At 33.4% G+C, this 18,304-nt stretch overlaps 1 protein-coding gene across 1 annotated transcript; it reads right to left on the reverse strand.

The window, feature by feature from the left end:
• Window positions 1-1,669: 1,669 nt before the first annotated feature.
• Window positions 1,670-3,087, reverse strand: LOC143538197 (serine/threonine-protein kinase-like protein At3g51990). The gene has a single exon (XM_077031804.1). The coding sequence runs from the start codon at window positions 3,054-3,056 to the stop codon at window positions 1,707-1,709; it is 1,350 nt and encodes a 449-aa protein (XP_076887919.1). The 5' UTR covers window positions 3,057-3,087; the 3' UTR covers window positions 1,670-1,706.
• Window positions 3,088-18,304: the final 15,217 nt, after the last annotated feature.

The raw sequence follows: 18,304 nt of genomic DNA on the forward strand, positions 1-18,304 counted from the left end.
CAAATTCAGGTTAATAGTTTTTCAAATCGGATTTCAGGTTGCGAATACAAATGTGAGCCCTGCTTATCACTTATGTTGTTTGCATTTACTTTTGCATAACTACGTTTTTAATCATTTTGAAAAAGACAGGATGCTTACTCGACAATAAAGATGTGTTTGAAATAACATCTAATGAGAATAAACAAACATGTAATGATATTGCTACTTCAATATAAAATGCACATACACAACGACTTGTTACTAATGTTGTCATCTACCTTGTGGATTTTATGTAATCCTACACATTTTTAATTAGTCCTTTCAGTTTAGAATTATGACTATCATTTTATATTAACAACTCGGCATACCTAGAAGCTCCTATTACCATCTTCAAACAAAATCACTTGTCACATGTTCAAGATCCCCATTTGATTCAAAATCACTTTTAGCTAAATACAATGAATATCTCATTTGTTAAAACGAGCATTTTTTTTTATCTGGAAGACTTAATTCAAAACCTCCCAATCAATTGTGTTTTGTTTTTTGTCAATGAACAACCAACCGCATTATTTATGAATATCATTAGTAACGGGTAAATCGGCATATTCATTTAATTCTATACCATATATTATGAGGGAGACATGCAAACCAAGACGTTTGTTTTTAAGTAAAATACAAAATTTAATTAATAAGTTGTAACCCAACAAAACATGTTGAAAATGACAATATAGTCTTAAATCATATCTTTTGTAAATTTAAATAATACTTATAACTATAACCTCTAATATTTTACCTGTATACTCTTTTTAGTTTCACTTTTAACTCAGCTTCTCTCACGAATTTTAAACGATCATAACTTTTTTATATGCCAATATTTTTTATATAGCATTGTACCATAAAAACGAATATTTTATTATTAAAAAAAACAACATTTTATGTAGAGGTGTTTGCGGTCTGTTTCGATGGTTTTTAAATTAAACCGTGAACCAAACCATTAATAACGTTTTTTTTTCCTGTCGACAACCGAAACCACCCGTTGAAAATTGAAATCGGTTGACCAAAAGTTAAAGAAAAAAACACAATTGTGAATCAAACCAATGACCGGTTTGACCGGTTTCACAGTTTTAAACCGAATAATGAACGCACACAAACCTGTAATGTGATTACCAAAGTCTACGTTTCCCGCTGCATCTCGCGATCACCATACTAGTATGCAGTATTCACAGCCGATTGTCCGATACATAAACCACTTTAAGCTAACTTAACGCAACGAATATCTAAGATAAAACATGTAAAAGATTGTATCCATTCGTCACATATTCTGATATTCAATATCAGCAATTAATAGAAAACCTCTTTTAACTTAACACATCAGATATTTGTGGTTATATTCATATGCCACATATAAAAACCACTTTTAATTTGAGGCAACAAAAATCCGTAGCAAGACGAACAAATCATTTTATCCATTTGTCATATTCAAGATCCACAATAGATATAAAAGCATTTTTAACTTAACATGTTCAAGATCCTCAATTGATGTAAAACCAAATGATATTAATACTCAAAAAGCATATGAACAAGTTGTTATATATCTTTGAACAATCAACAAATACAAAAGAAAGATACCCTCCTTGGTCTTTCTACCCTAAGATCAAGCATAGTATCTATTCTTATCACTACACCAAAACATTCAAAAATAACAATGTAATTACCTAAATCAACACTCACACATTCGTCGTAGATTTTGATCGAGTGACTATATAAAACCGACTAGATTCCACATTCGAAGTTTCCCCAATCGAACGATTATCACCCGACACATTATCCTTTAACCGCGATCTCCTATTAACCTTCGGTCTAACGGTTTCATCTTCATCATCATCAGCCCGTCTCGCCATAAGATCCATCAAATTATTTCTTAACCCGAGATCGGAATACACCCGTCTAGGGTTACTCAACCGCTTCCCGTCACCACCACCATTGCCGCTATGGACCGCCCTCGAAGAAGCCAACTCCACCGGTCTTCCAACCGTCTCAACCATCAAACAAGGGTTGGGCAAACCATTCCATGATCTAACCGGAACCAATTTCGTCAACATACTAAGCGATTCCACAATCTCGCTCATCGACGGCCGCCTTTCCCGGCAAGACCTAACGCATTTGGCGGCAATCACCGCCAGCTGCTTGCGAACAATCGGATCCTTCGGGGGCGGGATCCTCGGATCAAAAACACTCATCAATTTCCCTCTTCTAATCAACGGAATCGCCCAATCGACAATCGAAGGTGGCGAATGACTAACATCAATCGCCTTCCTTCCGCTTATAATCTCCAACAACAAAATCCCAAAACTAAAAACATCCGTCTTTGTACTCAAATTATCCGGGGTCACATACCCGGGATCCAGATAGCCCATAGTCCCGGCCGGGGGAGTCGACAAAAGGCGGTGATCATTGAGATGACACCTTAGAGCCAACCCGAAATCCCCCAACCGGGCATTAAAATTACGATCCAAAAGAATATTAGCACTCTTAATATCTCTATGAATAACGGGGGGCGTAGACGAATGAAGCGTCTCAATGGCCTTAGCTGTATGTACAGCTAAGCGAATCCTGCGCCCCCAATTAGGGGGGGCAGGATTCACATGTAACGTGTCGTACAACGTCCCGTTACTCATAAACTCAACAACCAACAACCGATTCTGTTTCGAGTTGTTGGTGAACCCAATTAGGTTCACCAGATGAGGGCTTTGAAGCTTGGACAATATGTTAATTTCGTTCTCGACTTCATTGTCGGGAACGGAAGTCACAAAATTGCTATGATTATTATTGTTATAGCAACAGGGTTTTTTAACGGCCACGAGGCGGCCGTTACCGAGGAGGGCTTTGTAGACAAGCCCGTGGCTGCCGCGGCCAAGGAGCTTCTGGTCGGAGAAGTTGTTGGTGGCGGCAGCCAAATCTCGGTAATCGAAGTGTTGGATTTTGGTTTGGTGCTTCTTTTTTTCTTCCTTGTGGTTTTGGGTTTGTGGGGTGTGAACTGCGGTGGCCGATTCGGCTTTGCAGGATAAGTAGCCCATCCAAAATGGGTGAATCTGGTGGTGAAGAAGAAGAAGAAGAGTTGAAGGGAGAGTGGGGTTAATGTTAATGGGAGATTTGTGAGAGTCAATGGGGAAGACAACCATTGAAGAGGAGGAGCTCATGGGAAGAATGGTGTGCCCCACCGTACACGATAACGCATTAACTCCGTCTAATCTGGTGCTCAAATTGTTGCTTTGGTTTGGATCGTGGGCCAAATCTAATTCTATAAAAGGGTATTTGTATGTGTTAAATCTTTTATAAAAAAAGGGACGAGATGTTAATTAATAAACAATAACTATAGTTTATCACCCCATCCCAAATCCCAAGAATACATAACGCTAAACCTTTCTTCGAATTAATCATAGAATTGTTGATCCGGTATTCCAACGATATAAGTCTATACGACTCGTATTAATGTCGGTGGTGTGTTTGACAAGTAAACATATGACCATTTTTTTTCTTCTGAAAAATAAGTTTCATTCACCAAAAACGACCTGCAAGTCCTCAAAACGAGGGCCGCAAGAAAAACCAAGTTACATCAACCCAAAAGGATATTTACACCAATCGTTTCATTCTATATATTTAAATCTAGACCTATTTCGAATCCAAAAATACGAACAAGATTTAATCATGGACACCACCGCGAAAGCTTTTGCCTCTTTATCCTGAAAAATCTTCTCATTTCTTGCATTCCACACACTCCATAAGGTCGTAACCACTATACAATGAGCCACCCTTTTGTCGAGTTTCGTCTTCTTTAAACCTTTCACTAACCCAAGAATATCCCGAACTTCAAACACAAAAATAGGATCCAGACGGCACCACACGGCAATCCTATCCCATATCTCAGCTGCAAAAATACAACCTGTGAAAATATGATTAGCGGATTCCTGATGCGATTCACAAAACGGATAACTGTCCTCGCTAAGACCCATCCCTCGCTTATTTAAAGCAATTTTAGTAGGAATCATGTCCTGCTCCACTCGCCACGCCAACACATTACACTTGATCGGTATCCACCCATCCCATTTAAACTTAAAAAGGGGTTTTTGCAGCAGAAACCGAGAACATGCCATCTTCAGATCCAGCCCAAATCCATTTATTATATCCAGCGGCCCATTCGTACTCATATATATTGGACAGAAGCCCAAATAACTCATTTAGCTCTACCGATGATCTGGGATCCTGCCGCCAATCCCATCTCATGACCCTATCATTATTTTGGAGACTCACTCTATCCGCCACGCTGCACCATTTTTTAGATTCCAATCTAAAAATATTAGGATACATACACCGTAAAGGAAATTCTAAGAGCCATGGATCACACCAAAATCTAATGTTTACACCATCCCCAGCGACGCCACGCAAGAAACTATTAAGTTTTTTTACCATTACCAACCGACCGCTCCCCAATCTTCACTATCTCTCTACAACATCCATGAGCCGTCGACCTTAGCGGTAAGAAGGACTAACTTCGAGTTCCACAATGACATGCCGTAATGAATTCCTTCCATAAACAATTCCCATCCTTTTTGAACAGCCAACTCCATTTAAGTAGAAGAGCTTCATTAATATCTTTTAATCGACTTAAACCCAACCCACCAAATTTCCTCGGCCTCGCCACTCTCTCCCAAGCAACCTAATTGATCTTTTTTTCTTCACTAGATCCTCCCCATAAAAAACGTCTCATAATACCTTCTAACTTTTCAATCACCGCCGAAGGAGCTTTGAAAAGCGAGAAATAATAAATGGGAAGATTCTCTAAAACCGATCTTATAAGAGTTACCCTTCCTCCAATAGATAGAAGTCTAGACTTCCACGAGGCGAGCCGCTTCTCCACCACATTAATAACAGAAGACCAATTGTCAATGCAATTCATGTTTGCCCCCACTTTGATCCCTAAATAATCAAAAGGGAACAATCCCCTTCTACACCCCACCATGGCCCGCATGTCATCCACTTCGTCGTCTTCGACTTCAATTCCAAACAAGTTGGACTTATGTAAATTAATTCTAAGGCCCGAACACAAATAAAAGCACTGAAGGACCCGAGCTATTTTTTCCAAATTCTCCCGAGATCACTCGCCAACAATAAGAGCATCGTCGGCATAAAAAAGATGAGTGATATCCACGTCCGAAATGCGAATCCCTGACAATTCCCCTATCTCTCTAGCTTTATTCAACATCCAAGAAAGAGTCTCCATCACGATCAGAAATAAAAAAGGGGACAAAGGATCTCCTTGTCTAAGCCCCGTTTCACAATTAAATTCGAAAGTCGGCGACCCATTCACTAGAACCGCTGACCTAGCCGAATCCAAAATCCTTTTAACCCACAAACACCACTGGTTTGGAAAGCCCATCTGAAGCATAATATTAATCAGAAAATTCCAATTAACGTTGTCATACGCCTTCTCAAAATCTATCTTCAAAAGGAATGCCTTCTTATTCTTTTTCTTCAACCAGTCCACCAGCTCAGAAAAAATGAAAGGCGCATCCAAAATAAACCTGTCTTTGAGAAACGCCGACTGAGACTCAGAAATCAACACCCCCAACACCTTTTTGAGACGATTAGCAAGGATTTTAGAAATCACTTTACTAATAATCCCAATGAGCGTGATAGGTCTGTAATCCTTGAGGCCCAAAGGATTTTTACTTTTGGGAATCAAAGTGATAAAAGAATATCCACAACCAAAACTAATAACCCCGGACTCATGAAGGTTACAAGAATATTATAAAAGTCATTCTCCAGCAAACCCCAAAACTTCTTTACAAACTTAAAATTAAAACCATCTGGTCCAGGAGCTTTATCCGACCCGCAATCAAACATCGCGGACTTGATTTCCTATTTAGAGAAAGGAGCCACCAAACTATCTTTAAGGTCCGCAGGGACGGTTCTAATCCATTCACATTCCAACTCTGGACGAATTTTGAATTTTTCTCAAAAGTGCCCTCTAAAAAACTTGTGAACATGTTTCTTAACCAAAGTTGGTTTAGAAATCCACTCCCCGTCAATCTCCAAACCTGGAATAGCGTTTTGAACTTTCCTCCCGTTAACCATGCTATGAAAGAAGGTCGCGTTATCATCACCGAAGGACGCCCATTTAACTCTGGATTTTTGTTTTAAATCTTTAGCCCCAAATTCTAAAAATTCAGGTCGTTAAGAAACATCGACCATTTTAAATAATTAACATTTAGACCACATTAAATTATACGGACTGTATTTATAACCTTTTTAGAATAATCAAACTCTATAATTTTTATAACTATCTATTCTTTTAATGAAACAAAACAACCAAGTTATATATATATATATATATATATATATATATATATATATATATATATATAGGAGAGGGATATTTTGAGAACCATATTGAGTTTTAAGAACTTAATATCTCAATTCTAGGCCATACATTTAATTAAATGGATTGGAATATGTGGTTGAGATTAAATCTGACAAAAAAGTCAAAGTAGGAGACAGATAAATATGTAAGTAGTTACACTAACTTTTACGTCCGTTACACATGTGTAAAAAGTCGACTCGGTGCGTAAAAAATTCTGTAATTTTTTTACGTGTATGTAACTTACATATATTACGCATGTGTAAAAAAAATTCGGAAAAAAAAATCGTTACACCGAGTTCTTTCGAGTTCTTAAAACTCAAAAGGGTTCTTAATTGAAATCTCCCCTATATATATAGGGAGAGGATCAAGAGAAAACTCATCTTTAGAGAGAAAACTTAAAAACTCCAAAAAACTCTTAAAGAATTATTTTTAATTAAAAATAAAAAAATATTTTCAAAATTCTGTTTTAGCCATTATTCTTATATTTTCTTATATTTCACTCGAAAAAAATAAAAAAAATAAAAAAAACCTGCTGTAATGCACATATGTATTACTGTGCGATACCGTTGTATTACACATGTGTATTACTATGTATTTTTGAGTTTAATAGTGTTTTATTGCATATATTCAATATTTGTGTATTGTATATGTGTAGTAGTGTTGTATTATATGGAAAAAAAATAATAAAATAAAAGTCGATGTGGTGCATATGTGCGTTAATGTTGTATTACACATACGTACTAATGTGTATTCGATGTGTGTATTAGTCTTATATTGCATATATACAATAGTGTGTATCAAATATGTGCAATAGTGTTGTATTCTATGCAATACAAACACTTTTGCATATATGCAATGCACACTATTACATATGCGCACTATACCGACGAGGTTACCGACAAGTTTTTTTTTAACCAATAACAACATGTAAGAATAATGGAAAAAAAAAGAAACTTCAAAAAAAAAATTTAAAAAAATTAAAAATAGTTTTTTTGGAGTTTTTAGAAGTTTTTAAGTTTTCTCTTTAAGAGGAGTTTTCACTAGATCCCACCCCTATATATATATATATATACATATGTGTGTGTATATATATATATAGGGTAAGGTTAAAATGAAAACCCACTTGAGTTGTGAAAACCCGCGAAAACCCTATGTAACATCGTTTTTTTTGTTACATGTAATATATGTTGTAGCATTTAATACAAAACATCGAAACATAAAAAAAATGTTTTGCTATTTTTTAACATTTTTTTACTAATTTTTATATATGTTTTCAGGAGAGAGAAAAAGTTATACTTATATTTACATTTTTATTCACTTTAATTGTGGACCATAAGATTTAAACATTAATTAAAAACATGTGGTTGAGAATGAGTTTATAGAGTTTTCACAACTCAAGTGGGTTTTCATTTTATAATTAGCCTATATATATATATATATATATATATATATATATATATGGAGATTTCAAATGAGAACCCCTTTTAGTTTTAAGAACTCGAAAGAACTCAGTGTAACAAACTTTTTTTTTTGAAATTTTTTTTACACATGCGTAATATATCTAGGTTACATATACGTAAAAAAAAATTACAGAATTTTTTACTCGCCGAGTCGACTTATTACACATGTGTAACGGACGTAAAAATTAGTTTAATCACTTACAACTTTAATCTCTCTCCCACTTTGACTTTTTAGTCAGATTTAATCTCAACCACACAATCCAATTCATTTAATAAAATGTGTGGCTAAGAATTGAGTTCTTAAGTTCTTAAAACTCAACATGGTTCTCAAAATATCCCTCCCCTATATATATATATATATATAAAGGAGATTAGGAATAAATCATATTTATTGGATCATATTAATCAATGGTTGAGATTTAAAATTACAAAAAACCGACATAGTTTCCTATAATTGTTCTTTCACCATAGGTTGTAATAGCGCATGTCAAAAATCTATTGGTTCTTACCATTCCTATGAAAGTTCTTATTTTTATTTGAACCCTAAAGTAGTGTTTGGTATGAAGTAATTATAGGCGGAACGGAATCCATCATTCCAAATGAATGAAATAAGCATGTTTGGTTGTATTCATCAATGGAATGAATCATTTCTAAGGAATGAAATTCCTTCCATATATAACATTTTTCATTCCTTAGTAAAATGTGTTTTTTCTTTTATTCCTTAAAGGAATGGAATGAAATATTATCAACAATTATTATTATTATTATTATTATTATTATGTTGTAGTATAAATATTATTAAATTATAATTATTATTATATCAAATTATGTTATTACCGTTCCATTAACCGAAAAAAATATATGTGTGTATAGTTTACTATTTAATAAAAAAAATAATAAAATGATTTTTCATTTCATTCCTACGTAGTAACCAAACAAGATAATATAATGGGGTAATGATTCATTTCATTCCCTTATTCATTCCATTCTCTCGTTCATTCCATTATCTCATACCAAACAGACTCTAAGGGACATGGTAATGGAATGAATAAGGGTAATGGAATTGACAAGGGAATTAAAGGGATCATTACCATTTCATTGTCATATTTGGTTACCTTGTAGGAATGAAATGATTCTTCACTTTATTATTATTATTATTATTATTAGTAATAATAATAATAACAAATAGTAAATAATAATAATAATATTATTATTATTTACTAATATTATTATTGTTATTATTTCCTAATTAATATTATTATTATTAAATAATAATAACTAATAAATAATATAAACAATAATATAAATATTCATAATAACTAGTTTCTAAAACTCGCGCATTACAGTTAGATTATTTAACCAAAAAAAATAATCGTAAAAGCGTTGAATCACGCATGCACTTTGTGAAATGCTAACTCACCAAATTATGCAAAACAATATTGATATTAATAGTAATAATAATATAGTATAATATTGATAATATAACAATAATTATAATATAAAATTGATATAATAATAACAATAATAACGATTTATATTATTATTATTATTATTATTATTATTCTATTCTTTGAAGAATTGAAAAAAAACACCCCTGCTTAAAGGAATAAAAATCCTATAAATAGAAAGAGTTTCATTCCTTAAGGAATAATCCATTTCATTATCACATGACAATCAAACATGTTTTAATTCATTATTTTGAAATGATTCATTCCATTCCATCTTCCATTTATTCATGCCAAACACTACCTAAGGTAACACCAACAAAATTTCGGTCCAAATTTGATAAATTTATAAAGTTAAAGGACCAAAAATATTCTTATAATAAGTAATTGGAACAAATGAGATAAAAGAAAATAAGAGCATATTATGTTAGGGAAATAAGGAAAACTCCATCCCACATGGAAAGTGGGAAAGAAATTGAAGCACTTTATAAGGAAGGAATTTTCTATGGTAATGTTCTTATATGGCTAACCACTCTCACTAGTCCTAGCAGAGGGTGCGAAGCATCCGACGCGCATGGATACGGACTCGGACTCGGCCGATGGGCGTAATGTGGCTTTTTGATGGCGCACTTTGCGCGACGGGTCACCGCTTTAGTATTTTTGAGCTATGGAAGATAGATCGAGACATGACGAGCTACCAAATACCATGGACTGAAAATGAAAATTTAACTGTATCCGGTGCTGACACGTGTCACCACGTGACAGGTCTAGTGGGTTGACTCAGCAGACCTATTGGTCAACTTCGCGCGACGTGAAGTATGCTTCGCGCGACGCGAAGGAATAAAATAATAATGGTGGCTAAGTTTGTCCTTCGCACGACACGAAGATGCACTGTTTTTGCCTATAAATAGGCAGCTATGGGATGAAGTCACAAATCACATCACACACCCTTAACCTCGATTTTTGTGCCAAAATCCAGTCATTTCCGATACGTTAGTTGTCTGGAAGTACGTGCAAGTAGAAGTGCTGCCCAAGTAAAGTTTAAGCATTCCGTATAGACAAGCCATACCAGGTAGGGATTCTGCCCGATTAATTATTATATATAACTTAGACCCTAGTCGGGGGTATAGTCTATACCCTGATCAGATAATAAGTAAAATATAGCTTTCATAAGATAAGATTATAGATGGAATATTATTCTTTATTATATAAAGATATTTCTTATGAAAGAAGAAATTGGATATATACGTTTCTTCATGATGAAGAAACGTAGTATATATATGTTTTATAAAAGAAATAGATATCAAGGCAAAGGTTCTGCAAATAGACTAAAGGTCTAAAGCTAGATCATAGATCTAGTTATTTATTAAATGCTATTCTCGTACTATAGGCCCGAGATAAAGATCAAGAATATATCAGCAAGAAACGTTGAATATAACAAAAGGTGAATACATCCAACCTTTTTATGAATGTGTTTTATGACGTGAATACGTCTAAAGGTATTATCTTTTTAAAGATATTTACTCTTTAAACTATGGATTGTTATCCATACGTAAAAGAGTTATGAAAATATTTACATGAGGGTTGGTTCAAATCCTCTAAAACGTTTTGATACAAGGTAGTACTAAACACTCAGACTAAAATACACATGTGTTTGGATCCTTACATATATGTATTGTAGTGGGCACATTACAGACATACTAACCATAAGGCAAGTAACTGTCTCTAGGGCGAGTGAAGTCCGATTATGTGGTTTGTGTGTATGTTTAGTTCCGATGAGTTGAGATTGATACCCGTTGAGTCATTGAACGCTATTGGTGTTGTGTCATAACGAATTGTGAAAACCTTTTATTGAGTCAACGTGTTCACCAGCATATAGCTGACGTATTTTCAAACTGTTTTCAGGTAATCAGGAGTAATGTATAGTGGTGGATATGCCAGTGGAGATAGAAGATCACTAGGCATAGAATGCAACTGGTGGCTCAGCTAATTTTGTAATGAGGCATATATTAAACTTGTTTTTAAACAAGTAATTTTGTAAAACAAACAAGTGTATTTAATTCCCTATGTTATGAAAGTAAATATTTTAAATTAACATTTTCTGCTGCAAACTTTGATAAATTGACACAAATTGTACCAACTGTGAGTCACACGCTTAGGTCCGAAGACGGGGTGTGACACCAAGTTTATCCCTTACCACTCTATCACCAGCTCATAATCTATTAATTTTTTTCTTCTATACTTAAAAAACCCTTTTTTCTAAATATATACTTAAAATTAATGAAATTTCATGATCCTATCAATTCTATTGCTCCAAATTTTGTTTAATTTAAATAAAGAAGATTTTTTTAAAAGGTAATTTATTGGAAAACTACCAAAAAGGGAAATTGTGGATGTGATGGAAATGGAATTCTATGTATGAAAGGACAGGGATGTCAACACCCTGCTTTTAACCAAACGCCCGTCGCCCAAAAACATGGATTTGTGCACTTATGTACACGTTTTAGTTTTAACTTGTAACGTGTTTGGGATTTACATTATATTTACCTCTTTATTGTAATTTATTATCAACTTATCATCTCACATATAAAATAATTAAAACATCTTTTTAACTTTTTAAAAAGTTAAAAGTTATAAGTCATCTAAAATTAGCAATTTCAAACACCCCCTTAATGGAAAAAAAAATTAGCTTTTACCAGTTCTAATGCATAAAACTATTTTCTTAACACCATCTGAAACCATCACCAATATCTAAGTAGGTTTTCTTGAGACGAGATTCAAATCATTCATACTGATTTTGGCACAATAGTCACTCAAGAACAACATTAAGGAAAAAACCTGCCACTATGGGAAAAGCCACTTGAATCAGATTTCAAATCTAAGACCATAAGATTTTAAGTATTAACCATGATGAAAGGTATAAGTCATAAACACCCGATACAAATTCTCATGCAAGTTGATCATTTTTGACAGCACATATGATATTCTATAATACGCTTAGGTACAAACTTAAATCCAGCTTTCTCCTTCTAATTACGTTAAGAAATGAGAAATATTTATGTTTCACTAAGCAAAAGCTGGAAATAAAATCACAACACAAGCAACACTGGCTTGTATGGATGCTAACAAAATCCATCTTAGAGCATTTCCAACCAGTTCTCTACCCTATATCAATATATATAATCTAATTACACTAAAAAACACTTTATTTTCTTTCTCCTGTTTAATTAAATAATATTTTTTATACCTTTATTATCATATTTTCTCTCTCTTTCACTCACAATTACTTTATAAAAATATTAAAAAATTATACAGTATCTACAGTGAAACCCTAAATTTCACTTTCTCATATAAATTTTCTCTCTCCTCTACTCACAACCACATATAATATAATTTATAAATCCCTCTCACATAATTTTAGAGAACGGGTTAAGAATGCTCTTACAATAACTTTTATTTTAACAGGATTGATATCACACTCGCTTCTCATAAAGCTACAATTGTAGGGGTAATTAGTAAAAAAAAGAAAGAAAAAAGAATTAATACAATATGATTAACCACCCAAGAATATCCTCTCTATACTAGGTTTTTCGATACTAGTAAAAGTGATTGGAGAAAAGTTCACTAAGATCAGATCATGTGTAGTGGGACAATTTTGAGCGAAAATTACCTCAATGTTGCCTTTCACACCATCCCCCCCCCCCCCCCTTTTATGATTTTGGGTGATTTTTTTTGGAGGGGTGAGGGGGGGGGTTGAATAATAATATTATTTTTATTCTTTTGACCGTTGACAACGGTCAGGTTAATAAAAAAAAGTAACAAAATCAATATAAATACCCAACTAATTCAATAATTTTCATATTTTCATTTTATACCAACTCAACCTCAAAAACCCATTATCATCCTGTTTTCACCAAAAATGGATTTGACAAATACTATCGACATTGTCGATCAATTTATTGAGAATAAAAAGGCGACAGATAAACTCATAGAAGAGGCGGAGGAGCAGGATGTTGCGGTTACGAGTGCATTTATGACCGTAGTAAATAAGATAACTTCAGCTTCTACTAGTTCTCGTCCGCGCACGAGGCAAGTGTTTATCGTTCGAGACCGTGAGGCCGCGAACGATCGTTTGATACAAGACTACTTCAAAGACCCGCTTATATACGACGACGCAAAGTTTAAACGTCGTTTTCGGATATCTAGACGTTTATTTTTGCGTATTGCGGGAGATTTGGAGCGCAAGTATTCATATTTTTAACAAAAATGCTACGCAAGAGGAATGTTAGGATTCACCGCATCCAAAAGTGTACTTCGGCGCTACGTGCCCTCGCATACGGAAACACAACCAACATCAATGACAACTACTTAAAGATGGCGGAGAAAACGACACGAGACACATTGGAGAATTTTTGCATGGGTATAATTTAACTTGTTTTAATTATATATTTTTTCATCGTTATAATTTAAATTGTTATATATAACTTACTTGTTTTTAATTTAAATTGTTTTAATTATTTATATAGGAATAATACAATTATACGGTGCTCGTTATCTGAGGATTCCAACTTCAAACGACCTAAGTCGTATATAGATGTACATGAAAGTAAACATTCTTTCCCCAGCATGATCGAGAGTATAAACTGTATGCATTGGGAGTGGTTTAACTGTCTAACCGCATAGCGAGGTCAACACACCCGTGGTGACCATGGAGTACAAACGGTTAGTCTTCAAGCCATTTGTTTACATGACCTTTGGGATGGGTCGACCTTCTTTGGCTCTATCGGGTCCAACAACGACATAAACGTACTTAATGTGTCGTCCGTGATAGAGTATTACATCATCTGTAGCATAATGGTCTTACCGTTTATGCCAAGGGTACCTACTACCAACACAGATACTATCTGGGTGATCAGATATATTGGGAGTACTCGATTATCGTGAACACGTTTCAAGACCCGCTCGGACATAGAAGATAATATTTTAAGAAGAAGCAAGAGTTTGCGCGAAAGGATACCGAGAGGTGTCTTGGGGTTCTTAAAAAACGTTGGCATTATGTGAAAAACCCCATGTCGTGTATGGTCGCTGGCAAAAATGAGTGATGCCATATATACATGTATCATATTGCATAAAATGATTTTAGAAGACGATGGCAGAGCAATATGCCGACACGATATACCAGGCAGCGTTGAACAATTTCCCGAAGCAACCAAAGAACAGCGGACACAAAATCATCACGAGCTCACATCAAATGAGATACATAATCAACTTAACGCGGATTTGGTTCAACAAGTTTGGGCTAATCGTCCCTTTGAAGACGAGGATGACAAACAATACGAATAACACGAAGACGAGACATAAATTAGTATTTTTATATGTATTTTATTAAAAAAAAATTATGTATTTTTATTTTTATTTTTGTTTTTTATTTTAATTTCAATTAATTTTTATTTATTTAATATAATGAAGTTTTACTTGTTTATTTTAATTATAAAAAGAAAAAAAATAAAATGGCGTGCCGATGTGATGGAGTAATACTATGCTACAAACCACTACACCCTAAAATGAAAATCGCCCCTGCTGATGTGGCGTAACGTGCCAAAAATCGCCCCCAATGTATCCCCTTCACAACGCATGGCCTAAAAGTTTTGGAAAAAAATAAGTTTGGGTATTTACATATTTCCCCTTCCTAAACTTTGAAATTACATATTTTCCCAAACCATGCTTAAAGAGCATTGTACATTTTGCATTAAAAACTTGTATTTTGAGAAAATATGTAATTTCAAAGGTTTAGGAAGGGAAAATATGTAAAAATCATGCATCGACCATGCGCTATATGCAGCATTTTCTCTCATGAAATTTTAGTTGTTACAGTCCAAAAAAATAATAATAAAAAAAAATCGGCAGCAGCATTCAAAAGTTACAGTATAGATCCAAGGCGAGTCATGAAAGCATTGCTGATATTCAAAAACAGCGTCACAACAAAAAAACAAAATACCGGTGCCACTTGAACAACTCATACATATATACCCGTGAACATGAATCTACTCCTAAACAGGATAATAAACATCCATAAAGTAAGTTATTTGACTAAGCCTTAAACTCAAAATGCTAAGACTACTTCCTTCCTAGAAATAGTCCTTATTTCTTTCCAAAACGCTTTACCATTTCCTCAATAGATCAAAAACTCATCGTTTGCTTACTAGGTTTCAATAATAGCATTCTTTTCAAAGAATACCATTCCCATATTTTCTTCACTCATCCATAAAACGCTTTGGGGCTACCTTTAGCCAATAGGGCTCCGTCCGTCCGGACTCATGGCCAGCTCGGGCTACCTTTAGCCAATGGGGGCCGCGTACGGAGTACCCGGCGTTACTTAGTTGGTCGTTCCTAAAAAAAAAAAACGCTTTGAATTCTCTTATAAGTATATTGGTATTTTAAAAAATAAAAACTACAAACGAGCAAGCATTTCTAACAAGGGCGATCATGCATATTTCGCTTACTAGGTTTTAATAATAAACTTCTTATAAATATGTTGATTCACGGCATCCATCGTAAGCTTGTTGTTTGTATCTATTTTTTGGGAGAGCTTTGTTTGTCAAACGTAGCATCCCGTTTTCCGGTGTGAATAAGTACTATATAAAGGTAATCAAAGTTTATTTATATAATCCTTAATGGATTAAGGATGTTATGGATGCGCATATATGAATTAAACAGACTCAAAAAGTCATAAAAATTAGTTGACGGGCCAAAAGTATCAAAATAAAAAAGATTAAGTCCATGGCTAAACTATCATTTAAAATTCATCTAGGAATAGCTTTTAGTTTATTTTGGTTTTTTGTGTAAGGGGGGTAGTAGGTGTACTTAGTAACACAAGGAGTGCCGCCAATAATTATTGTCATGAAATATACGTAGATTGTGACTTGTGAGGTAAATATATGTGCATTCACGAGCTAATATTTTTGTTTTTGCAAAAATTAATAACACACAAAAAGAAAAAAGAATAAAATAAAAACTAAAACATTTATTATTTAATGCGTGATTGGTTGAGAAAAGGTGCATGTGGTCGATAAATTGTTCTAAAAGCAAGAGACTAATTAGATGGTAAGTTAGAAAATACATCATGTTTGAACTTTAAATTATAAATTTATAAAAAAAACAAAAGAGCAACTACTTTAAGACAAAAAGAACAACTCTTTATCTTTATTACAAGTGAAAACGAAATTTAGTATCGAGCCTTTTAAACATAAGCTTATTTAAATCACTTAAAACATAAGCCTTACTTTTATTTTTATTGTTATAAAATAATAAAAGACAGTAAATGTGATTTAATTAAAGTGATACATACTGACCCAGATAATAGTGTCATTAGCTTTTAGTTAGTTTTAGTTTTAGGTTATAGTGACATCTGTAAGCCGAATTTATCTTGAAAAGATCAAAAAATCTCTTCACAAAGTCACACTCTTTTTTGTGTCACTATACTCATCTTTATTGTAAACATTTTAATCAGCTTTTTACTTGTAGGTAGAACCATAAAAATTATGACACTTTTTCATTCATAGTGACACCTTTTATATATGTCACCAATGATAATTTTCTTGTGGTGCTTGTTAAAGATGCCCTAAGAATATATTTCAATACATTATAAAGTGGTATATGATTTAGTAAGTATAAACCATCTGTGTGAAAAGAAATAAATACAACCTAATTTTCTGGAATTGAGCAAAGTCAAACGTCATAAACTCAATCCACCTTCTCGAGTAATGCAAATGCAAGAAGTCTTGTACCTATAAGCTTAAATTGTCAAAAAGCAGTCTATGGAATCACTATAAAAAGATATAATATTAGCTTTTTAAGATGTTTTGAACTGGTATTCAAAATTTCTAATTAATGTTCATATGATAGGCTTCCAAATTCCAATCACCTATCCAACTATTTTGAATAAAAAGATATAATATTAGCTTTTTAAAATGTTTTGAATTGGTATTCAAAATTTTGCATTATGACAAGGACATAAAACCTAATCCGTTTATATCAATACGGTCTTTAATTCGTTCAAGCCATTTAAATAGGAACTGAAAAGGCTCATACAAACAAAAATTAGGCGTAAAAACGTTGAAATATGTACTTCCGTTTCTAAATATAATTGCAATTAAGTTTAGAGATTTTTTTTTTAAATGTGGATTTAGATAGTAATTATAGCAAAGTATAAGAGTAAATAGTGAAAAAAAACTTATTAAAGTTAAGAGGCTAAATATATCATTACCAAAAGATAAAAAAAGAGCTAAAGTAATAATTATAATAAAATCAAAAAAAAAAAAAATTAAGTACAACACACCAATGCATAGAGAGGCTGATAATTGTGTAATGGTAAATAATGGAAAAAGAAAAGGAAAAAAGAGGCTTATCAAAGTTAAGATATCAAAGATGGGCGATATTAACCAAAAACATTAACAAAGCACAAAATAGAACTCCCAGTGCACACAGAGGTTGATAATTGTTCTTCTATATAATTAGATAACCTTTAACAAGATATATATAAAAAGTGTGTTACACTTTCTGTATAAAGATGTTAAAGCTATATTTATTCAATCCAATTATAACAAAATTCACATTAGGCATTTTGTTAGTTATATAAACCAAAGGATACATTGTGAATATCATGTCACGCTATTATATATGGTGTAAAATGGTGTACATTGTGAAAATTTTTAAGATAATGGAGTTAATTATCTACACCTAGCATAAGGAATTTCTTAAGTGGTAAATGTGTTGTTCCTTTAAATACCCAGTTGAACAAGTTATGTGTATGTATAATATTCATCTTTAACTTGAGCTACATCGTTCTTGAATCCCTTATTTGCTTGAACAACTATAAACATTTACAGTTAATATTTGGTGATCATCTTATAAACACTTGTTACCATCAAGTTTAAATTTACATTTACATGAAATAGTAGATGCAAGCTCTTTTGATCGAGACAAATCTACACGATGCA

The sequence above is a fragment of the Bidens hawaiensis genome, unplaced genomic scaffold (assembly GCF_021521415.1).
Source record: "Bidens hawaiensis isolate Kalapana, Puna unplaced genomic scaffold, B.hawaiensis_p1.1 tig00011510_1, whole genome shotgun sequence".
NCBI lineage: Eukaryota > Viridiplantae > Streptophyta > Magnoliopsida > Asterales > Asteraceae > Bidens > Bidens hawaiensis.

Bases quoted from the DNA above. Each gene is read 5' to 3' on its own strand.
- LOC143538197 (XM_077031804.1), bottom strand. From the start codon at position 3,056: ATGGGCTACTTATCCTGCAAAGCCGAATCGGCCACCGCAGTTCACACC.